The sequence below is a fragment of the Triticum dicoccoides genome, chromosome 3A (assembly GCF_002162155.2).
Source record: "Triticum dicoccoides isolate Atlit2015 ecotype Zavitan chromosome 3A, WEW_v2.0, whole genome shotgun sequence".
NCBI classification, from domain to species: domain Eukaryota; kingdom Viridiplantae; phylum Streptophyta; class Magnoliopsida; order Poales; family Poaceae; genus Triticum; species Triticum dicoccoides.
This window is the reverse complement of record NC_041384.1, coordinates 496,474,525-496,496,767: the sequence shown is the minus strand read 5'-3', so window position 1 is coordinate 496,496,767 and position 22,243 is coordinate 496,474,525. Positions and strand designations below refer to the sequence as shown.

General features: G+C 45.8%; 1 protein-coding gene across 1 annotated transcript; it reads right to left on the bottom strand.

Moving 5' to 3' along the window:
* Nucleotides 1-3,846: 3,846 nt before the first annotated feature.
* LOC119271728 (formin-like protein 15) lies at nucleotides 3,847-5,079 on the bottom strand. Its single transcript, XM_037553440.1, has 3 exons — nucleotides 4,452-5,079; nucleotides 4,299-4,358; nucleotides 3,847-4,211 (listed from the first exon to the last, which is right to left on the bottom strand). The coding sequence occupies exons 1-3, from the start codon at nucleotides 4,974-4,976 to the stop codon at nucleotides 4,206-4,208; spliced, it is 591 nt and encodes a 196-aa protein (XP_037409337.1). The 5' UTR covers nucleotides 4,977-5,079; the 3' UTR covers nucleotides 3,847-4,205.
* Nucleotides 5,080-22,243: the final 17,164 nt, after the last annotated feature.

Here is a 22,243-nt window from a genome sequence, read left to right as displayed (position 1 = left end):
GCTGACGCGTGGATGCCTATTGGTCCCGGTTGGTGCCACCAACCGGGACCAAAGAGTCTCCTGCCTGGGCTCCGCGCACAGGCCACGTGGAGGCCCATCAGTCCCGGTTCTGGATTGAACCGGGACTAAAGGGACAGGGCATTAGTACCGACATTTTAGTCCCGGTTCAGGAACCGGGACTAAAGGCCCTTATGAACCGGGACAACAGGCCCTTTTTCTACCAGTGTAAGGAGGTTTGGAGAAGACTAGGTTTTTACGAAGTTATTGTTAGAGCTTGCAAAGTTGATCGTGTTGGTGAGGCTGTCCTGGAATTCTTGTTACACATGCCAGATCATGATTTATCTATTATGGGGTTTCAGAATTCGGGAGATGATTACCATTACGACCTGGTATTTGTGGTGAGAAAGACGTAAAATCATCCATAAGGAGAACATTCAAGATGTTATCCAAATTTCAACGATGATACAAGCTCTTACGGTTAATTATATTGTTGATTCCTCTTCAAACGTTTCTACGAGGGGGTGTGGATGAATTCGTCCTCTAATGGGATTTGTGAAGCTTAATGTTAATGCTCCTTTGATCATGATTTTCTTAAGGATACGACCAGGGCTATCCTGATGAACAATAAACGAACACATATTGTAGGAGGGTTTTGGAGAATAGATCATTGTGGATGTTCTGATGATGGAAGTTTTGGCGTGTACGGTCCGCAGGAGAGGCGACAACAGTTTTTGATGATTGTTGTTTTATTGCTTGTGACTTTTCTATCTTTAGATTCAAAAATAGTTACTTCTGAGCATGCTAGGTTGGCTAGAATTTCTTTTACATTTTTTTAACACAATACAGACGAGGATGCTCATACATACGCATATATACTTATTCCTATGAACATACGCACGCACACCCTATCCCTATGAGTAGACTTAGCCAACACATTATACGAAGTCGACATCTAGAGATTGACCAAGTCGACAGACACCTTCGTAGTTGACAGGAACATCTTCTTCCACTGAACGCACATCACCGAAGGCCTAGAATAAATTCAGAACTTGAACTCTGATGACAGGAGATAGCACTGTCCTCCTAACTATCCAACCACATGTTGGTTCACAAATTTATTCTCTTTCAAGGTTTGAGGAGTCTATGAATGAAATTGTATTATATTTATTAAAACCGAAGCAAAAGATTTGTCTCATTCATTAATTAAGATAAAAAGAAATTCTTTCCTAAAAAAAGATAAAAGATAGACAGAAATCCAGCGAGTACCAATTGAAAACAGTTTCTTTCCCACCCTAGGCAAGTAAGGAATGCAAGCATGTACTCCCTCCGTCCGAAAATACTTGTCCTAAAAATGGTTGTATCTAGACTTATTTTAGTTATAGACACATTCATTTTATTCATTTCTAGGACAAATATTTCCGGAGGGAGGAAGTATTTCCTCCTCTTCATAATATTAGTTGTCGCTCATTTACAACAAAATTGTACTAAACCAGCGATAAATAATCTAATACGGAAAGAAAGACCGTGCTGAGAACTGTAGAGGAGATAAGATGATGGGTCCTCCTGTTTCGAAAGATGCTTTGCAAAATCCGATCGCCTTATCTGAAAACAATTCGAGTGAATCGACGCTGATCACGCTTTTAGTATACTAGATAAAGAACATAGACATAACATGACAATGGGAATGGAGAGCCCAAATCAGGGGGAAACGAGTGGCAAATCAGGAGGAAACGCATTGCTGGCGCAGCTCTGCTCCTATGTCCCTCATAGCACATGTTTACGTATCCTCAAAAAATAAAGAAGGAAATAGCACATGTTTACGTCTATAAGAGTTGCTTTGGTTATACTCCCTCTGTTCATGTACTCCATATAAGCCTTTTTAAAGATTTCAATACGGACTACATTAGAAACAGAGGGAGTACAATTCTAGTGCACATTTGGTTCTACAATAATGAATCTGCAGACATATATAATCTCCACCCGCCACAAATATTTCCTTTGTTTCCCAGTTAACTTGAATATTTTTAGCCTCTTAGGATGAAGTAGACAACAGATCCTTTGAAAAATTCACAAGTCAGGCAAGAACCTAGTAAGACAAGTCAGAAATAAAGAGAGCAAGACTAGATGAGAGACCTTTGTTTGGGGCGGTTGACCCAAGCAGCAGACCGTGGCACACACTGGCAGGGGGGCCTCCGGTAGGAACAGACAAGCTCCATCCTAGACTACAATACTGAGCATTAAAAAAGCATATCCTCAACCCAGCGCCTACAGATCAATTCTGGTTGAGTGTAACAGACCAGATGACCCTTGAAAAAACAGACCAGATGAGAATGAGAAATATATGTAAGATAGGGATTACAAATCTTCAAGCTCACACCATATGCTTAGTTAGTCAAAGAATGGATTACAAAACCTCAGAAAACATATGTATCTCCCTTTCCACCAATGATATCCACAAATCTAACCAAAGCTATACTTCAGTAAGTATGTGGTAAAAGAAACTGATGTAGCGCAGAGCTACAAAACCCTTCCGGGGAGAAGTTAATCGATCTGCTCAAGTAGGGGGTGCAACTTCAATACACCAAGAGCATTGAGTTGTGCTCACTTGCCTAGCAGCCAGACTGTTTTAGAATGTCCAGGGATATCAATTGATTTAAAAAAATAATTCTAAAGAGACCAAACTGTAAATTGGGGCTCAGATGGAGGTTCACCAATTCATGTTGCTTTTATCTCCTGATAAAAATGTATATGGCCTACACTTTTGTTGCTTCATCCATGAGGTACTACTATAACTGAACTACCAAGATGAATAGCCCATTATACGCAACAATCCGTCAACCTAGGGTTATAGTGTTAAAAACAAGAAAATGAAGTGCATGCAATTACGTCGCTAGGGGCATGCTTGATTTATTACTAGAAGTCGGCTAGCCAATATTTGGCAAAACCAGAACTTGACAACATTGACAACTTGGCTAAAGGTTACCACAAAATTTTGTTGGCCAATCAAATTCCTTTAAACATGGCATGCCAAATATTGGCATCGAACCAAGCACGCGCTACAAATGCAACAGACAGCGGAATCAAGATATCGAGGCAATACTAAAGCTCCGTCAATTAATTTGGATCGGAGGGAGTACCAAATTCGGTAATAAAATGGAGTGAATATCAGGTAAAAAGGAGGTAACTAAAGCTCCACAACAAATGTCAGAGAGATAATAAAACAAGCTTAAAAGATAGTCGTTACCTTTGATAATTTTACTTACCCGCCAATTTTGCGCAAAACTAGGAGATGGACATGCCATGCATATAAATGATCTTCCATTATGGATACTCCAAGTTATGTTACACAACATCAAATCATTTTATTAAAACATGTATAACCTATCAGAGTACAGTCAAAGCATCTTCTTTCCATGCTATGCAAATATACAGTGCAACTATTAATTTATGTTTGCTAAGCCGATTCGGAAAGTATGCAATCACAACAAGCAAATGCAGACCTAGCGACTTGCACAAGAGTACTTCGACACCTCAGAGCTACAATAAGAAGCAGAACTAAACTGTTCTCCTATAATTTCATATAGGAAACCTTCACGGATTAAAGCCCATGTAAATAACAGGACAATTACACCCCACCTAAGGATCATAAGTTCATAACCTTCATACAATTTTAGCAATGCAACAGGTCCAACAACCAAATTCCTTTACTTTACCTATATACTTAGAAACTACTCCGTACATCCCAACATATCGACAGAAGAGAATGACATTTTTACGAATCACGGAAGAAAAGAAATGTGATCAATGCACAAGAACACTTAAAACACCTCAACGCTACAACGAAGCAAAATTGAACTGTTTCCTGCATTTTCATATAAAGAGACCTTCATAGATCATTACCCATGTACATAACAGGACAATTACACCCCACTAAGGATCATAACCTTGGTACAATTAGAAATCCTACAAGCCCAATAACCAAATTCCTTAACTTTAAACTACTCACCAACTCCATGGCAACACATCATCTAAAGAGATACTACACTGAACTTCATCTAAAATGTTCCACCATAACACAGTTCTGAGTTATGAAGCAGAGATGTTTAGCCATTCACATAAGAAAGAAACGCGATCAGAACATCGGAGAACAAAAGAGATGACCACATCTGAATCCCTTCCCATTTGAATCTCCGCCATATCAGCATTCACCTCTGCAAGAACACAGGCGCATCTTCAGAGCCAAATCAAAGAAAAGGACTGAATCGCAACAACAAATTAAACGATCCCTTGTTCCTTACCTCCTCGATCTTGTACGAGTCCGGCGTCAAATCCACTAGGGACAATCCAGGGCACAGCGACTGCAATTCCAACAAGAACAAAAAAAACTCCAATAAGACGCCAAATTCAAACACCGAAAACTTGAGAATTACAAACGCAGGTCCGATCCTTACGTCGAGCTGGCGCTGCATCGGGCGAGAGCGCTTCTTGGGCCGGCGCGGGGGTCGCGTGCCGCGGAAGAAGGCAAAGTCCTGGGCGATCTCCTCCTTGGACAGCACGATGGAAAACCCCCGCTTTTGCGCAGGCCGCGCTGGCGCATGCTCCGCCGCAGCATCGGCCGCGGCCTCCGGCCCGACCGCACCGGGCGCGGCAGTGGCCGAGCGGCGGGTGCGGAGGTTCCAGGGCCGCTGAGGGGGGCGCTGGGGCGAACCGCCTCCGGCACCGCCATCCGTGGAGCGGCGGGCCATCTCCTTGTCCGGGGACGGGGTGTGCGGAGGCGGAGGCGGAGGCGCCGAGGCGGGGTCCTTGGAGCACCGGAGGAGGCGGTGGGTGCCCCAGCTGAGCGTGGGGAAGGAGAAGCTGTGGAGCCGCCTGCGGTGCGGCTGCGCGGGAGCCGGGGCGTCCGAGGGAGACGGCGAGAGGTTGGCGATGCGGCGGCGATCGTGGTCGTCGTCTGCTGCGGCGGCCATGGAGACCATAGGAGGGAGGGGCAGCCGGGTAGCGCGTCGGGGAGGAGAGGAGGGAGGGAGGGAAAGAAGGGGGCGGAAGGAAGCGAGACGGGGGGATGAGGACTAGGGAGAAAGAAAGGTGGGATTTTTAAAACGGGGAAAGGCCAGTTTGTTCCGAGAATTTCTTCTTTTCTACCCCTGCTACCTTGGGATTTCGTCTGCGGGGCTCCTTCCAGAATTGCGTGCGCGTCGGACGTCTGTGCCTCCCTCGCCTTTGGTGTCTCGCGCGCCTGATGGGTGTGGCGCCTTCCTCCCCTTCTCTCTCTCGCCCCGTCGGGTGCGGGGGTTACGGAGGAAACGGACGTGGTGTCATCACGTGTTCGCGGGTAGCGGCGGGTCGAGCCGCCGCCATCAGACGTAACGCCGGGGGCCCAGGCACAAAGCCCGTTCTGGCTCGATCGGTGCCTCTTTCGGTCTTTTCGATGTGCAAGACTTTTATTTTTCTTTGGCGGCGAGATGTGCACAACGAAAAATTGGGGGTCAAAGACATGAGACGATGATTAGGAGGAAAAGCGGTATCCCATCCGACCAGAGTGAGGGAATTACACAAACCATCACTTATTAAGGCTAATGTTGCACAAAACACCTACTATACGGGTTTGTTGCGAAAAACACCACATATTGGTATAATACATTGCAAATAGGTATAATCTAGTGTTTAGACACATTGATATAATTCCAGACAGATAGGTACGCTTGTAAGTGCACATGTGGCAATAAGAAAAGGCACAAAAGCCAACATATTAGACTGTCATTATCTTCCCAAACATGTGGTCCAATTGAGCCGTAACTTTCCCAAATTAATATTGAATACATGTAATATTTACAGGAATTATTTCACATTTTACTGAAAATGTCAAAATTTGAATAAAAAATAGTATGGGCTAACTAAAACTTCCATATTCTAGCAAACCATTGGTCTAAATGTGGTAAAACTTTCCTTAAATGGTAACGTCAAATTTTTCACATTTTCTGAAATTATTAAATTTTGAACAAAACTTCGAATGAAACAAGTTCGACATGTGATCACTAGCACCAAAAACATGTAGATATTGTTGCCATTAGATTTTAGCATCCAAGTAGTTTCTATGTGGCCACTACATCCAAGTAGTGGTCATCACAAAATAATAATGACTAGTCTCATACACCTGGTTCGGAGGAGGAGCTCTAGCTCTCCGCGGTCGGCGATTGCGTCTATCCTTCACTACCACCGTCATTGTATGCGCCCGTGGCGGCTCCGCCCGCAGCCACCGGGACTTACGCGGTGGCAGGGCGTCGTGCGGGAGGGTTAGCATGCCGCGGGCGTGGCTCGAGCGTCGGAGGAGGAGCAAGTAGCCTAACTTGAGCAGTGGCACCGCACTAGAGGAGGAGCGGGCCAATGGGGAGCACCGCATGCAACGCGAGCGCGGGGAGGAGGAGCACCGACAGCGCTGGTTGCGCGAGTAGGAGGAGGAGGAACGGCGCGAGCAAGAGGAGGAGGCGCCCGGAGCCAGGCGGCCCCGTCGGAGGAGGCCACGCTGGCAGCCTACCAGACGGTGTTCCCCTGGGCGCAGCCGCTGGAGTTCCTTGACCTCACCCGCTCCAACGACGAGGATGACACTTAGGGCTATGGGCAAGGACGGCTGGGAGGCTTTTTGTTTTTATTATGTTTTATGTTTAGTTATGTTTGAAGTGGATTTTGTCTGAAGATTTTAATGTTTAATTATGTTTTAAATTTAAATATTTTGTGTGCCTATTTATTTATTTAAGACCACGCGGACAAATGTGTCAGTCAAAGTGGGCGCATTGACCAATCTAAATAAAAATTCGACAAGCGTCTGCTTGGCTGACCAAAACAAACAAAAATCATGTTTGTTTGGATCGGCCGGTTGAAATTGCCCTTACAATCGGGACCTATCTATCTAGAATTATGTCAATGCGTCTAAACACTAGATTAGACCTATTTGCAATGTATTACACCAATATGTGGTGTTCTTCGCAACAAACCTGTATAGTAGGTGTTTTATGCAACACTAGCCTCAACAAGTGGTGGTTTGTGCAATTTCCTCGACCAGAGTTCAAGTCCTAAACTTGACATTAGTGCTTGCATTATTTTTAAATGTATTTTAGGCTTCCGGCAATGTTCGTTCAGTGAAAGGAAATGTTTTCCTCAACTGCAAGGCGTCTATGATGACTTCGTAAAATTTTAAGATGTTATGTCGACTTGGTCTCTCAAAAGTGTGCGTGCGTGCGTTCCTACGAAGGAGCGTATGTGAGCGACTTTGATTGTATTGTGTTAAAAAAACACACATTGGGGCAACTCCAAGCGGGAGACCCAAATAAACACGAAATCTGTTCGTTTTTTGTCCATCTAAGTCGTCAAACGGACATGTGGACACGGATGGTGCACCCAACGGTGCTACCCCATTTGAAACGGACATGTCCTAGCCCCTTCATCGTTGGAGAAAAAATGTTGCCTGACACAACAAGCACTGCCAGGAACCACGGGGGTAGGAGAGGTCTCTTGAGAGGATCTTGGCAGTGCCTTGCCCTTGCTCGTGCCAACGGGGACCGAGGTGGAGCGCCATGGAGAGGCCACGGCTCCCCAACACACCCACGACCTGGATCCATCACGCGGGCGCCACCGACGGCAGCCTCGGCTTGTCAATGGTGGTGCCCACCTGGAACGGCGCCGCGGCGGGAGGAGGATGACGAAAGCGACTGGACGTGTTGGGCGGGGAGGGGCGGCGCCCCCGGCGGCTACATCCTGCATGGGCAGCTCCCCGGTGCGCGTGTGGTAATGCTCCGGACACGAAGGGACACAGGTGGGTGGGTGGGTGAATATTCCAAAGAGGTTATTGAAAACCACTTTTTTTTTTGTAAAAACAAGATTTGAAAAAGAAATATAAAACCTTTTGAATTTTGTAGATGGGTCGTTAGAGAAGGTAAAAGTGATTCTCAAAATAAGAAACCTTGTAATCAAGGAATGTGAAAAATGCATAAAATTTAAAAGTATTATTAAATAGCCAGAAATATGGCTTTATGCCTTTTTATTCACTACATTGCCCTGTTGTGCGGTAAGACATGTCTTTTAACATCTGTGCTCTAGAAATGCAGTTTTAATTTTTTATTTTAATTTTGCGAAAAAGCTTCCGATCTATTCATCTTCAATCATCACATTACAACGAACACCATAAAAAAATAAAAAATACATCTAGATTCATAGACCACATAGCGATGACTACAAGCACTGAAGCAAGCCGAAGGCGCGCTACCATCATCGCACCTCCATCGCCGGAGTCAGACACAAGTTGTTGTAGTAGACAGTCGAGAAGTCGTCGTGTTAAGGTCCCATAGAACCCCGCCGATGTATGTAGACTTCTTTTGATGTGTTTGTTCACCCATTTTAACTTGTATGTAGTCCATTCTAAAATATCTAAAATGTCTTATATTTGTGATCACATGAAGTATGTTTTGTTGGATTCTTAGTACTTTTGGTGCAATATTTCAGATTGCAAAATTCTAATATGTACTTTCCCGCAAAAGTAAAATAAAATTCTAGATGTTCAGTACATCACATTCGCCCAACTGAACTTAATACTTTCGGTGCAATATTTCAGATTGCAAAATTCTAATATGCACTTTCCCGTAAAAGTAAAATAAAATTCTAGATGTCCAGTACATCACATTCGCCCAACTGAACGAAACTGCTCCACACACGACGGTGCATAGACAATGTCCATCTTGAACGGTACTGATTTGTGAAAAGATGCAATCTAACAGACAATTTGATATCATCCAGATGTCGGGTGAAAATATATCGTCCCTATAGCACTGCTCCTAACTGAAAGGTTAAGCTAAGATTTAAATACACCACAGGTGCCCTAACTTGTCCAACACAATCAGTTTGATGCCTAAACTTAAAAAAATACACAAAAATGATGTCGTAACTTGTCTGAGCGTTCAAATACGGTGTCTTTGGACGCCGTATCAGTACCTATGTGGCATGCCAGTGTGTCTTTGGGCCACATGTCAGTGGCTGCGGGTGCGTTGTGAGCTGTGCGTGTAGTATGTTTTTATAGAAATGCCCTTAGACTTAAGTTAATTCTCGAAAAAAAATCGTTACGGGCATTGGACGCACACTGGGTTTTTAGGGATAATTAATTGTCATAAAAATATAATCACAAGTTGGCATGGAGGGATTTCGAACTACTTATTATATGGACGATTCCACGTATCGCTTTGCATATGTTCTCTACAGTTTTTTTTTTGAAGTGCTGCTTTGTTTTTCTTTCGAATGAAGTTTCTGCTTAATTTTTATGATACATAATTTTTTCCATGTGAATAAAATAAAATAATTATAAATATGCAATTATTATTTATTTTATATCTTTATTCTATTTTCATTATTATGTACCTTGAAGAGATAAACATGATTTTTTTCTAAAATTTATGTGGACATAAAGAGTTGAACGTATATTAAAAGTTATTGTGTAAATTTATGCATCTTCATTGAGGACCATAAGCACGAACAATTATTGTGTATCTTCATCCTATTTTAAAATGCACAATTATTTAAAATTGACAATATTGTATTTTAAAAACTGTTCAATGTGCATTAAATATTATCGTGTGACAATAATAAATTCTAGAAATGTACTAACATGTTAAGCGTGTTTGTAGAAATTTAAGAATAATATTACACAATAGTTTTTTAATCCGCATTCAACATTTTCAAAAAACATGGTGAGCATTTTCTAAAATAATATGAAAACTAAAAATAAACATGAACATGAACGTGTATTTCAAAAAATACTCACCGTGCTTTTAATATACGTTCAACTTTTTAAATCCACATCAATTTTAGAATGTCTATCTCTTCAAAGTACACAATAATGAAAATAGAATAGAGGTATTAAATAAACAATAATTTCATACTTATAATTATTTTATATATGAAAAGATTTATGTATCATGGAAACTAAACAGAAACTTCACTCGAAGAAAAACAACATAGTAACTTGGAAATAAATAAAAAGAAAATTACTCCAGTAAAAGCAAATGCAGAGCGGCACGTGCAATCATCTATATAAACTGCTTGCTGAAAATTAAGCGCAAACCAGAGTGTTGCCGCCTAGTTCGAATTCCATGCACGCTCGCTTCCTGGTATTTTTTGCGAGTATTAAAATTAAAATCAAGGGGTATTTTTATGAGAATTAATTAAAATTCAGGGGCATTCTTGTAAAAAAAACTACACATATAGCTCATAACGCGCGTCGAGCGCTTGCAGCCACATGACATGTGGCCCAAAGACGCACTGGCATGCCACATGGGCACTTGATACAGCGGCATACGTCCAAAGATACCGTATTTGAACGCCCAGACAAATTACGACATCACTTTTATGTATTTTTCAAGTTTAGGCATCAAACTGACCGCGCCGGACAAGTTAGGACACCTGTAGTGTATTTAACTCTTACTAGCTAAATACCTGTGCGTTGCCACGGGACAACATAACAATGTTGCACTGGTTGTATTTGTCCTGGCAGCTCCATCTCTTTTTTCGTTGGTTCAAAATTTTCTCGGCGCACATCTTATTTATCTTACCCCAACAAGACAAACTTTGCTCTTCCTCTGCCACTTTTATCTTGGCTACTACTTGCTCTAGCTTCGGTTTCATCCCACTATTTTATTTCATATTGTTTCACAATGATGATAAGATAGCTCTTACTTGTAATTTGTTATTTTATGGATTGGTTAGGCTCATATGTAGGTGCATTTTTTCAAGTATTTGGAATTTAGACTACCATGCCATTCAAATAAATGATTCCTGTGATTTTCTTGAGCTGAACGTATTGTCATTGTCTGGTCAAAGCAAGTGTTGCATAAACCCATAAACATACTGGTTTTGGAAGATGAAAACAAAAGATGCATGCATTCTTATCGAAATCTGATAATGATATACAGAAACTGAAGAGAGTTCTATTAGTACATGCTTGCCCACCAAATGGAATTTTAACCAGAGACATGTGAAAAATAATCCAAGTGCATATTGAATGCCGTATCATTTATTTACAAAGTCATAGAGTGAAGTTTTCGGACAAAGTATTGAATCAATTGGTCTTTCTTTCAAAATTTCACAAACTCTGATGTTTTTCTCCCACTTCCCTCCATTCTTGGTGATCATCATGTCTTTGACCACATGGAAGTCGCATCCGAAACACAAATAGGTAAAGTTTGATGATGGTCTTCATCTTCCTTCACTGTTTCTCCGTCCGGTCTTCCTATGTGCCTCCGGCTTGCAGTACCTTCTTCCATATGCGCGCACTTCTTCCAACTCCAAATAATTCTAGTGAAGAATTAAGAAGCTTTAATCTAACCTCGCTCAATCTGGTGTATTTCCTAGAGCAGCCCACATGAGTGCCTCCTCCCTTCTTCTTGGACACCTCGAACACGCCAACATGCTCTCCCCAGGAGAACAGGAGCTCTCACCCACAACCTCCTCGGCGTCGTTGGAATCACTTGGTTGCATGTGTCAATGACCTCAGGGCATTGCTGGTGGGAGATCAAGGATGAGTGTGTGATGTCGGTGGAGGCGGATCTAGAGCATGAGAATTCAACATACAATCAAAAATTGAACATACAGACTATCATGCCTTCCATATATCAAAATTCAGATTAGACATGTCTTACTACATGTCAATACTTATCAAATAGATAGATAATGGATATGCAATTCACTGTGCATATTATACAAGACTTCGCACAGATAGTCCTTCTCACCTTCTACCATTTTCTTTGCTTGTGTTCGCTGCACTGCCCCTGCTCAAACAAAAAATACAGGTCGAGAGTTTAGAAAAATATCTAATAGATAACAGAAGCAAAGCTTCAAGGTCTATAGTAAACCCCACGGAACAGTGCCAAATAGGCCTTTGATTTCACCAGACATGCGGTGAGTTGAAGAGAAAAACATTTCTCCCATGCACGGGAGGTCCTGTGCATGGGAGGGCCGTTTATTTTTTTGGAGATTCGATGTTGCGCATTAATGCTTTTTGTAGTTTGTCAGATCTTTCTCTGACCACATGCAAACCTATGCTTCACCATCCCATGCTTTGTTATTTTATTTCCAAGTTTAAAACTATTTTATCTTTTAAACCAAAGGTACAATTTATGATCCGTTTACATATTTGTGTTTATGACGAGGAGAACTTTAAAACTATACCACTTTTGAATGTGTTTCAGCATGTTCTAAAAATAATCAAATTTTAAACACACTGAAACACTATTAAAAATACACAAGACTATGAGATACTTTGTCAAACACTATTAAAGTTCAAAGTTTTGTTTGAATAACTCATTGTTGAATTTTTGCATCAAATAAATAAATTTGTATGAAACAAGTTTGGAGCATGGTAGTTTACTTGTAAAAAACATTTCCTAAAAATATATTCAATATTAATCTTGTTTGAAAGATCTTGTTAGAAAAAACACAATTATGCAAACAGAATGTAAATCAAACTTTTATTTCAACATACAGTATGCATATATTTTTTTGGATGAAACTCGATGAGTAGAATAACATGTGAATGTATGCTAGATGAGATAGAAAATCTTATAGGTGATGTCAATGATCCCATATAGTAATAAACAAGGCGGTTGAATGCATGCACGGGAGGTCCCGTGCATGATAGAAAATCCTCTCTCGTGAGTTGAATCAACAAGCAAACCATCTCCAAGTTCTCTCTTCCTCAACTAAAAAAATGTACAGAATGTACATTTCAAGAACTGAATTTTACCCAAGAACTGAAATTGTGTCACAGGGACTATCAAAGTTTACGCATGGGGTTCATACCAAAGAGTACGGTTTAAACTCCCACCGTCCAGCTCGTCGGCCCGCCAGTCATTCATGGGCTTGGCGGCTTGGCACCGCGCCCACACCGTCATCGCCACCGTCCAGTCCCTCATGACTGCCGTCGCCGCAGGTCATGGTCGCTATGGCATCGATGCACCTGCTAAGGCCAACTCCACCGTGCGATCCCAAACGGACGTCCGTTTTGTCCGGATTCTGTCCGTTTGGATAGGGATTTAGGGTCGTGTCCGGGCGTGTCCTGGGATGCGTGGTCGTGCGCCCAGCGCGCGGACGCATCTCGGCCGCTTCCTGTTCGCGTGCATTTTTCTTTACAAGTCCTTAACTTTTTTTTATCATTCATTTTTGATACATGACAATACATCATCACATTTTGACTAGTAAAGCAAGGCCAAAGAAAATAAGAACAACAAGAATACATTTTAGAAGATAGTCAACTTCCATAACTGCCCCCTTGAGTTGGGTTAGGGCCTTCTCGAGCACTCATCGCTGATCTGTGGAGGAGGCTCTATCTGGCATCCTTCTTTCTTCTTCAAGGCAGAAGTAGATGTTGCTTCCTCAGACCTAGTCTCGTGTCTAGCCTCTAATCTAGCAACAAATGCACTTGTCTCATTTACAACCTCTATGCTAGCTAAAAGTGCACGAACATGTACTAAATTTTGCTCTATCAATATATCGATGTACTCTTCTTCCCAATACCAAAACTTGCATCCATTCTACACAACAAAATTTGAAGTTAGCACAACTAGTCAAATCTAGAGCACAGACCGAAGCTAAAAAAAGCGCATACCCCGTCGTTTAAGCACTTGATGAACACCCATCCGGGATGTTCCGACGTTGTAGACACGCGGCGCACGACCATCCTTGTGTAGTGGTCGCACTTAATGAGTGGCAACGGTGCGCCGGCGAGCTTTTGGGCAAGCACCGAGCCCAGCAGACCGCCATTCGTGTATCTGCCCGCGGACCACCGACGGTGCAGATCCGAGCGGCTAGAGAAGGAGCCACTGCCAGGGCCTTCCGGCGAGGTGCCCGGCCAGTCCATGGCGCGGCCCGGCCTCCCACAGCCAGCCGAGCTCAAGACCGACCGGATCCGCCCCAAAACCGGCCGGCGGGTGCGCACACCAGGTGGCCGTGGTTGGATAGCTAGGCGGCGCCGAGGGGAATGGGCTGGGCGAGCTCGCGTCTGAACTGCATGGCTGCAATGGCAGCGGTGGCAGCGAGGGGAAGAGTGGAGGGGGTGCGGCCTGAGGGAGGGAGGGGGGCAGATAGAAAAAGGCCCGCCCTGTGCCACCGATGGGCGAGCCGGGGAAAGACACGCGTAGACGACCCGCGCATCCGCGTGGTGTCCGTTTCACCCCAAAAGCGGCGCAAACTTGGGCCGCGGATGGGTCGAAAGCGGACACAAAACGGACAAAAGTCCGTTTGCTCCCGCGCGCTGGGCCGTCTCGTTTGTCCGTTTTACCCCAAACGGACAGGGCCAGACAGGATAGGGTCGCGCGGTGAAGTTGGCCTTAATGATCTGCACCTTGTCGATCGGACATCGGGAGGAGCTCCTCGGTCCTGGCCCTGCGGAGCGCGGTGATCTCATCCTCAGGATCACCAATGCCACCTCCTCCAAGTAGGCCTCGGTCCTGCCGATGAGGTTCCCAGGCTTGTACTCCTCGGTCATCTCCAGGTGCTCGGTGACGCAGTGCAGCATGGCAAAGTTGTCGGTGGTGATCTCGGAGTTGATGTCGTAGCAGAACGTGATGACGAGGTCAAACGCCTTGGCGCCACCAGGCATGCCCATGATCTGGAGGTGGGTCACCCTGGACCCGTTGGCCCCCGACACCAGCTTCCGTATGTAGCCGCATTTAGATGCCAGTGGGAGTTGCAGAAGATTTCATTAGGGCATCTCCAGCCGTTGCCCCCCCCCCCGGACGCATAAAAATCGCCCCCTGGGGGCGAGCCGGCGATACAATCGGCGCTGGGGGCGGTTTTGCGCCCAGTCGTCGCCCCCAGGCGTCGAAATTGGCCCACTTTGCAGCCCAATTTCGGCGAATAAAGGGCCCATATGGGCGAGAATAGGCCCATATTCGGCGTGGTTTCGCCGTGTCTCGGCGTTCAATTATCAACACAATTATTTCTTATCACATATTTCATCACAGAAAAATCAAATACTTTAACAAAATAGTACAACAACAAATAGTTCAATACAAATTATATAGTTCAACAAATAAAAACTCGTATTTCATCACACGGCGTCTCCCTTGAGCCTCCATAGGTGCTCAATCAGATCTTTCTGCAGTTGATGATGCACCTGTGGATCTCTGATCTCCTGACGCATACTGAGATAGGCAATCCAAGTTACCGGTAGCTGGTGATCAACTTCGGCTAGAGGACCCTGCCTGTAGTATGGTTCAGTGTCAAACACTGGGTCTTCTTGCTCGCTCTCGATGATCATGTTGTGCAAGATGACACAGCAAGTCATAATCTTCCACATTTGATCTTTGGACCAGGTCTGAGCGGGGTACCAAACAACAGCAAATCGAGATTGGAGCACACCAAATGCCCGCTTGACATCCTTCCTGCAAGCCTCCTGAAGCTTCGCAAACCAGTCGTTCTTGCCTCCTGCCACAGGGTTTGAGATCGTCTTCGCAAATGTCGACCATCTCGGATAGATGCCGTCAGCTAGATAATACCCCTTGTTGTATTGGTGCCCATTGATCTCGAAGTTCACCGGAGGAGAATGGCCCTCAACGAGCTTGGCAAAAACAGGATAGCACTGCAGCACGTTGATGTCATTGTGAGTTCCTGGCATACCAAAGGAGTGCCAAATCCAGAGGTCCTGTGTGGCTACCGCCTCAAGCACCACACTACAACCGCCTTTGGCGCCTTTGTACATCCCCTGCCAACCAAATGGGTAATTCTTCCATTTCCAATGCATGCAGTCAATGCTTCCAAGCATCCCAGGAAATACTCTTGCTGCATTCTGGGCTAGGATCCGAGCAGTGTCTTCCGCATTGGGTGTTCTCAAGTATTGTGGCCCAAACACTGCCACCACTGCCCGACAGAACTTGTAGAAACACTCTATGCTGGTGGACTCGGCCATGCGCCCATAGTCGTCGAGTGAATCACTGGGAGCTCCATATGCAAGCATCCTCATCGCTGTCGTGCACTTCTGGATGGAGGTGAATCCAAGAGCGCCAGTGCAATCCATCTTGCACTTGAAGTAGTTGTCGAACTCCCGGATGGAATTCACAATCCTGAGGAAGAGCTTTCGGCTCATCTGATAACGGCGCCGAAATGTTCTCTCGCCATGAAGTGGAGCATCGGCGAAGTAGTCGGAGTAGAGCATGCAGTAGCCTTGGAGACGATGCCGGTTCTTCACTTTCATCCGCCCCGGCGCTGAGCCACCTCGCCGCGGCTTTTCATTGCTCGCCAGCAGCTGGGCGAGGGCGGCGAGCACCATGAGATGCTCTTGTTCCTGGGCGACGGCCGCGGCTTCCTCCTCCAGCAGCGCGGCGAGCTCTTCCTCCTCATCCGAATCCATCGCCGGGGCAGGCAAAACGCCGAACACCTTGCGCTCGGTGGGCGTGTACCCGCCATTAAACCGCGCCTCCGCGGCCGGAAACGGCGGCCGGAAATGCCCAGCTGCTGTGGGAGGGGCTGCCGCGGCGAAGCGCTGCTATTTTCCGGCGGGGAATGGCTATCTAGCGGAGTAGGGCGGCGGCCTTCGCCGGGATATAGCTAGTGGTGGCCGAGGGCGCGGGGGATGCGAGGCGAGTCGGGGGAAGAAAACCTTGACTTTTCCCCTGTCAGTGTGGGCCAGGCGTGCTTTTCCCTAACGCCGGAGCCCCCAACTGCTCTCCAGCGCGTCGGGTTCGGCCTGTGACCGCCGGGCAGAAAAAAGGTCCGAAACAACGATTTTCGGCGTCCTGGGGGCGCGACTGGGTCATTTTTTCGGTGCCGGCGCCGAAAAAGTAGCCTGGAGGGCCCTGTTGGGGCGCGGCTGGAGATGCCCTTAGAACTCACGATTTTTACCGATTCCATGTGATTTCTAAGCGTGCGCAGTAAGAATCAAAGTTGGGGTTGGTTTGTTACCTTGTGCGCAAGCTGCTCTTCACGACTTGGATGGTAATATCGTTTGGGAATTCATGTTAACGAATCCTGCACCAACCAGTTTAAAAAAGCTATAAATACCATCAGAGAATATAACGCATTCCATGGGTAATCAAACTAAGATCACAGTGTAGGATAACAGAGAATCAGATATGACCAAATGAAGGTAGTAATTAGCAGTACCGAAGTTTATAGTACGCCTGCCTTCCTTAAATCGAATTATTCTATTCTTATGCAGCTTGCATCTGCGCTAGCCGAGCAACACCCTGACTGGAATCCGCCACGGCCCATCGCTCGGTCCCCAACCCACAGTGTTGGAGACGCATTCTACACCGACAACATCCCCCTAGGGGCTCCTAGCCGATGGATGGCTGCGCGGTGAGACCGCGGGAGGGTAGGCTCCGAGAAGTAGGCGCTCGCCACGAAGGATCATGGTTTAGTGGTTGGCGACAGCGAATCCATCTCTCATCTCTTCGAACAAGGACGAAGCCCAAGTGATGTGATTCAGTTTGAGTGCTTTCCTGGCATGCTCCACCGTCGAGCATGACGGACACATCGGAGGCATGAGCTAGGTCTTGAGGAGAGCACAGCGTCGCTGGCTAGTGGCATGGGGGATTGGTGGAGGCGACAGGGCGAGGGCTGAGGAAAGTGTGGGGCATCTGTTGCAGAGGCTAAGGGGTGGAAAATGAATGAGCCCATGATCGTGAAGACCGAAGTGCACGAGACAAGCATAGGGGCCGGGGAGGAGGCACTGGTAGAAAAACGGCCTATAGTCCCGGTTCGTAAGGGCCTTTAGTCCCGGTTCCGGAACCGGGACTAAAGTGTCGGTACTAATACCTCCCCCGTTTAGTCCCGGTTCAATCCAGAACCGGGACTAAAGGCCCTCCACGTGGGCAGTGCGCAGAGCCCAGTCAGGAGACCCTTTGGTCCCGGTTGGTGGCACCAACACCAACCGGGACCAATAGGCATCCACGCGTCAGCATTTCTGTGGCTGGGGTTTTTGTTTTTTTTTTGAAAGGGGGGGGAGGGGTTGGGGGTTTTGGGGTGTTAATTTAGGTGTTTCATATATTGTGTTAGCTAGCTATAATTAATAGAGAGAAGTGTCCTCTCTTATGTCCGTGTTTGGTCGACGCTACGTACTATACATACATATAGAGAGGACTAGACACGCTGGCTAGCTAGTAAGCAAACTAAGGAAACAGAAGATCGTCATGAACATATATGCATACAGAGAGAAGTGATATCGACCACCTCTCCTTCTTCGAGAGATTGGTCGAACAACAAGTTCTCGTATATCTATCTGACACTACCGGCTACATATATACAATAATTATCTCTTACAAATATAATCATACGGACTCAGGGTCCACATAGAATTCTCCGTCTTCAGGGATCACGTGGTCAAGAAAGAATGCCGCCAATTCCTCTTGAATTGCTCGCATGCGAGCTGGTGCTAGGAGTTCATCCTGCTTCCGAAACATCTAATTTGAAGAAGGGGTCAATACACACACACACACATATATATATATATATATATATATATATATATATGAATGAATGAAACTCAACACAAATGATGGTAATAAAATAAAATTGTGAATGTTGTTATTTACGTACTTCATATTGTTCGTTAGAGTACCCTCCCCGCTCACAGGTCGTGTGGCGGATGGACTCGCAGATGTAGTATCCACAGAAATCATTCCCTTGTTCCCGCCACAACCACTTTACAAGAAATAGAGGTCAATCAAACTGATAATCAAGAATGCTAAATGGTATTGATGAAACTAGCGCTTGAATCACTAGGAGATGCGCGGAACATGCTACTATAGTACTTACTTTCGGGTGTCTAAATTCCAGCTCCTTCGGCAGTCCTGGAACTGTTTTGGTGAATTTTCTCCAAACCCTGCCGGACAAAGAAAACAATTACTTGGTATCAGGAAATGAACAAAGTTGCTGATATGGTGGATAATGATCGATTTAACTTACTTCTGGAGTATTTGAGTCATGTCTGCATAGTCCTGGGGATCTTTTCGTTTAGTCTAAAACAGTTACTACTCCCTGCTCAAGCTTAATCTCTAGGAGAATATAGTGGAAACTGCACACACATGCATAACTCATCAATTACATTACTATAACCTTGACTAATATATAAGGGAAACCGAATATGCACAAGACAGTAACACTCACCTGAAGTTGTAAGGAAAGAGCATTATATCTTTGTTTTGTTTTGTTACGAACGATCGTAGCAAGTTGGCCTCGGTAGCTGCGGCATGAAGTTTAACCTCAGTTGCATCTATGAGATATGTGTTAATGAACCCAATATCACCGACTTGTCTTTTCTTCAATTCGGCGATCTTCAATCTGCATAATATAGTGAGGATGATTATAAATACATGCAATGAAAGAGCTAAGCTATATAGAGAAACTTAATGACAGAAGTAGTACTACTTACAGACAGTAGCAGGCGACCGTTGTTTTATCGAGGGCCAATTGATTGAAAAACTGATAGAACTCCTCAAATGGAACAGGCAACAGATCAATTCCAACGAGGTCATGCTCCTTTTTAACTTTCACATACAAAGTACTCCTCCCCCCAGAGTCTCTGCAGATTTTCAAGTACCAATCATGCAATCTTCGCATCATCGTTGATAGAGATCTTTCATCTTTGACGAGAGGCTTCCCGTACTCGTATCTTTGTATCTGCACGTCCATGGGTTCATAATGTACTTCGTCGGGCAGGTAATCTGCAAGATTGCTATAACCGGGCACCATCCTCGGATCATTAGCGACGTTATGGCTAGGCACCTTGAGCGGGGGGCACGATTGCTTCGCTTGTTCGCCGAGCTGGGCAATTTGTTTCCCAGCTCGTCGTTCTTTCAGCCTTTGAACACTGACAGTACTTCCCCACCGCTCCGCTTCGGCAAATTCCTTTCCAATAATGCGGTCATAGTTTCCTTTCGGCGGATCAGACTTTGGTGGTTTTGTCAGGGCAGCCAGAGTGCGCTTCACTTTCACCCGATCTACCTTCTCCTCCGGAGGTGGATGTTTCTTTGCTTTCACCCCTTCAAAGAATTTCTTCACTTCTTCTCGTGCGATCTCGGCGTTCTCCTCCTGGGTCCTCTCGTATGGTAACTTCTCTGGAGTCTTTAGAGAAGGACCGAATCTGTATGTCCTCCCGCCTCTGGTTGTACTGCTAGACGCCGACCGAGTAGACGTAGCGGTTGTCTTCTTTACTTGCTTAAGAGGCGGAGGAGAAGGACTATGACGCGCCGGAGCAGCTGGAGCGGCGGTAGGTCTCTTCTGCCCTTGCTGACGAGGCGGAGAAGGAGGAGGCTGGCTGCTCGGGCGCGTCGGTGCAGGCGGAGAAGGAGGCGGAGTGCCGCCACGCGCCGGAGAAGGAGCCGGCCGAGGGCCCTGATCGTCACTCGCCGGAGGAGGAGGCGGTGGAGGCGGAGTGCCCTGACTCGCCGGAGGAGGAGGAGGAGGCGGTGGCATCCAGTTTGGAAGGTTGATGAGCTACTTCCGCCATAGGCATGGAGTCTTCAGAGCAGACCCCAGCCGAGTCTCCCCTTCACCGGTAGGGTGGTCAAGCTGGATGTCCTCAAATCCCTCCGTTATCTCATCCACCATCACCCTAGCATATCCTTCTGGAATCGGCCGGCAGTGAAAAGTTGCGCCGGGTTCAGTAGGATAAACAGAGCCAACAGCCGCCTTGACCTTCAAATTCATCCATTGCGTCATAAGGTGGCAATTTTGAGACTCCGTTATAGCATCCACGGGATAGCTGGCAGGAGCCGTCAAGGCATGCTCCGGCTGAAGCAGCTCGGTGGAAGCCACGCTGCTTCTGCGCTGAGATGGCGGGGTAGCTTCGGGGGAGGCTTCGGTAGTACGTTTGCTGCGATTTGCTTCTCGTTCCTCTATCGCGTCTACCCTTGCTTGCAGCGCCTGCATTTGGGTCTGCTGCACTTTTTTCCTCCTCTCATGGGATTTGTAACCGCCTGCGTCCGGAAACCCAACCTTCCACGGAATGGACCCTGGCGTGCCTCGTGTCCGTCCAGGGTGCTCAGGATTCCCGAGGGCCATTGTGAGCTCGTCGTTCTCTCTGTCTGGAAAGAACGTCCCTTCCTGCGCTGCTTCGATATACTGCTTAAGCTTACTAACTGGTACGTCCATTTGATCGTTGTCCAAATGCACTTCCCTGTTATAGGGTCCAGGGTTCCGCCAGCCCCGAAGAACCAAGTACGGCAACGGTCTGGCCAGTTAATTGTCTCTGGTTCGATCCCTTTATGAACCAGATCATTCTCAGTCTTGGACCACTTAGGCCGGGCTACGAGGTAGCCACCTGACCCCGTGCGATGGTGAAGCTTCTTCTTCGCAGCATTTTGCTTGTTTGTCGCCGACATCTTCTGACTCTTTTCCGATGTTTTGTGGGCCACAAATGCGGGCCAGTGATCTCTGATCTTCTCATATCTGCCCTTGAATTCTGGTGTCTCATTATTTTCGACAAACTTATTCAGCTCTTTCTTCCACCTCCTGAATAGTTCTGCCATCCTCTTCAGAGCAAAAGACTTGATTAATTTCTCTTTAACTGGGTTCTTTGGATTATCCTCAAGCGGTAGGGTGAAATTTGACTTCAGCTCAGTCCAAAGATCATTTTTCTGCATATCATTGACACAAGAGACCTCAGGGTCTTCTGTAGCCGGCTTAAACCATTGTTGGATGCTTATCGGGATCTTGTCCCTAACCAGAACCCCGCACTGAGCAACAAATGCACTCTTTGTCCGGAGGGGTTCAATAGGTTGGCCGTCGGGCGCGATTGCTATGATCTCAAACTTTTCATCCGAGCTCAACTTTTTCTTCGGGCCTCGTCTCTTTACCGAAGTTGTGCTCGATCCGGAGGGCTAGAAAAAAGAACAAAGACTTAATTAATATGTGTACATACCAAAACAATGAATGCATCAATCAGCTAGTCAGCATAGGCTTAACTAATATATATACCTGGTCGGACTCGGTTCGGTCACCGGAGCCGTCATCACGGTCTCCTTCTTGCACCGGCATTGGGTCACCGGAGCCGTCCTCATGTTCTTCTTCTTGCACCGGCATTAGGTCATCGTAGCCAGCTTGTTCACCCTCTCCTTCCAGACCATCGGTTTCGTTGAGAAACAACGAGATGGCATCACTTCCTTCTGCGATTATGTCCCTCAACAACGCTTCTTTTGTTGCTTCGTCTAGGGCGGTGTCCATAGTTTCTACAAATATTTACAACATGGCAATTATTATTCAAACATGA

Excerpts from the sequence above, each read along its gene's own strand:
- LOC119271728 (XM_037553440.1), bottom strand. The coding sequence starts at position 4,976 with ATGGTCTCCATGGCCGCCGCAGCAGACGACGACCACGATCGCCGCCGC. Across the intron at positions 4,359-4,451 it reads CGATGCAGCGCCAGCTCGAC|TCGCTGTGCCCTGGATTGTC; the intron begins GTAAGGATCGGA and ends TTGGAATTGCAG.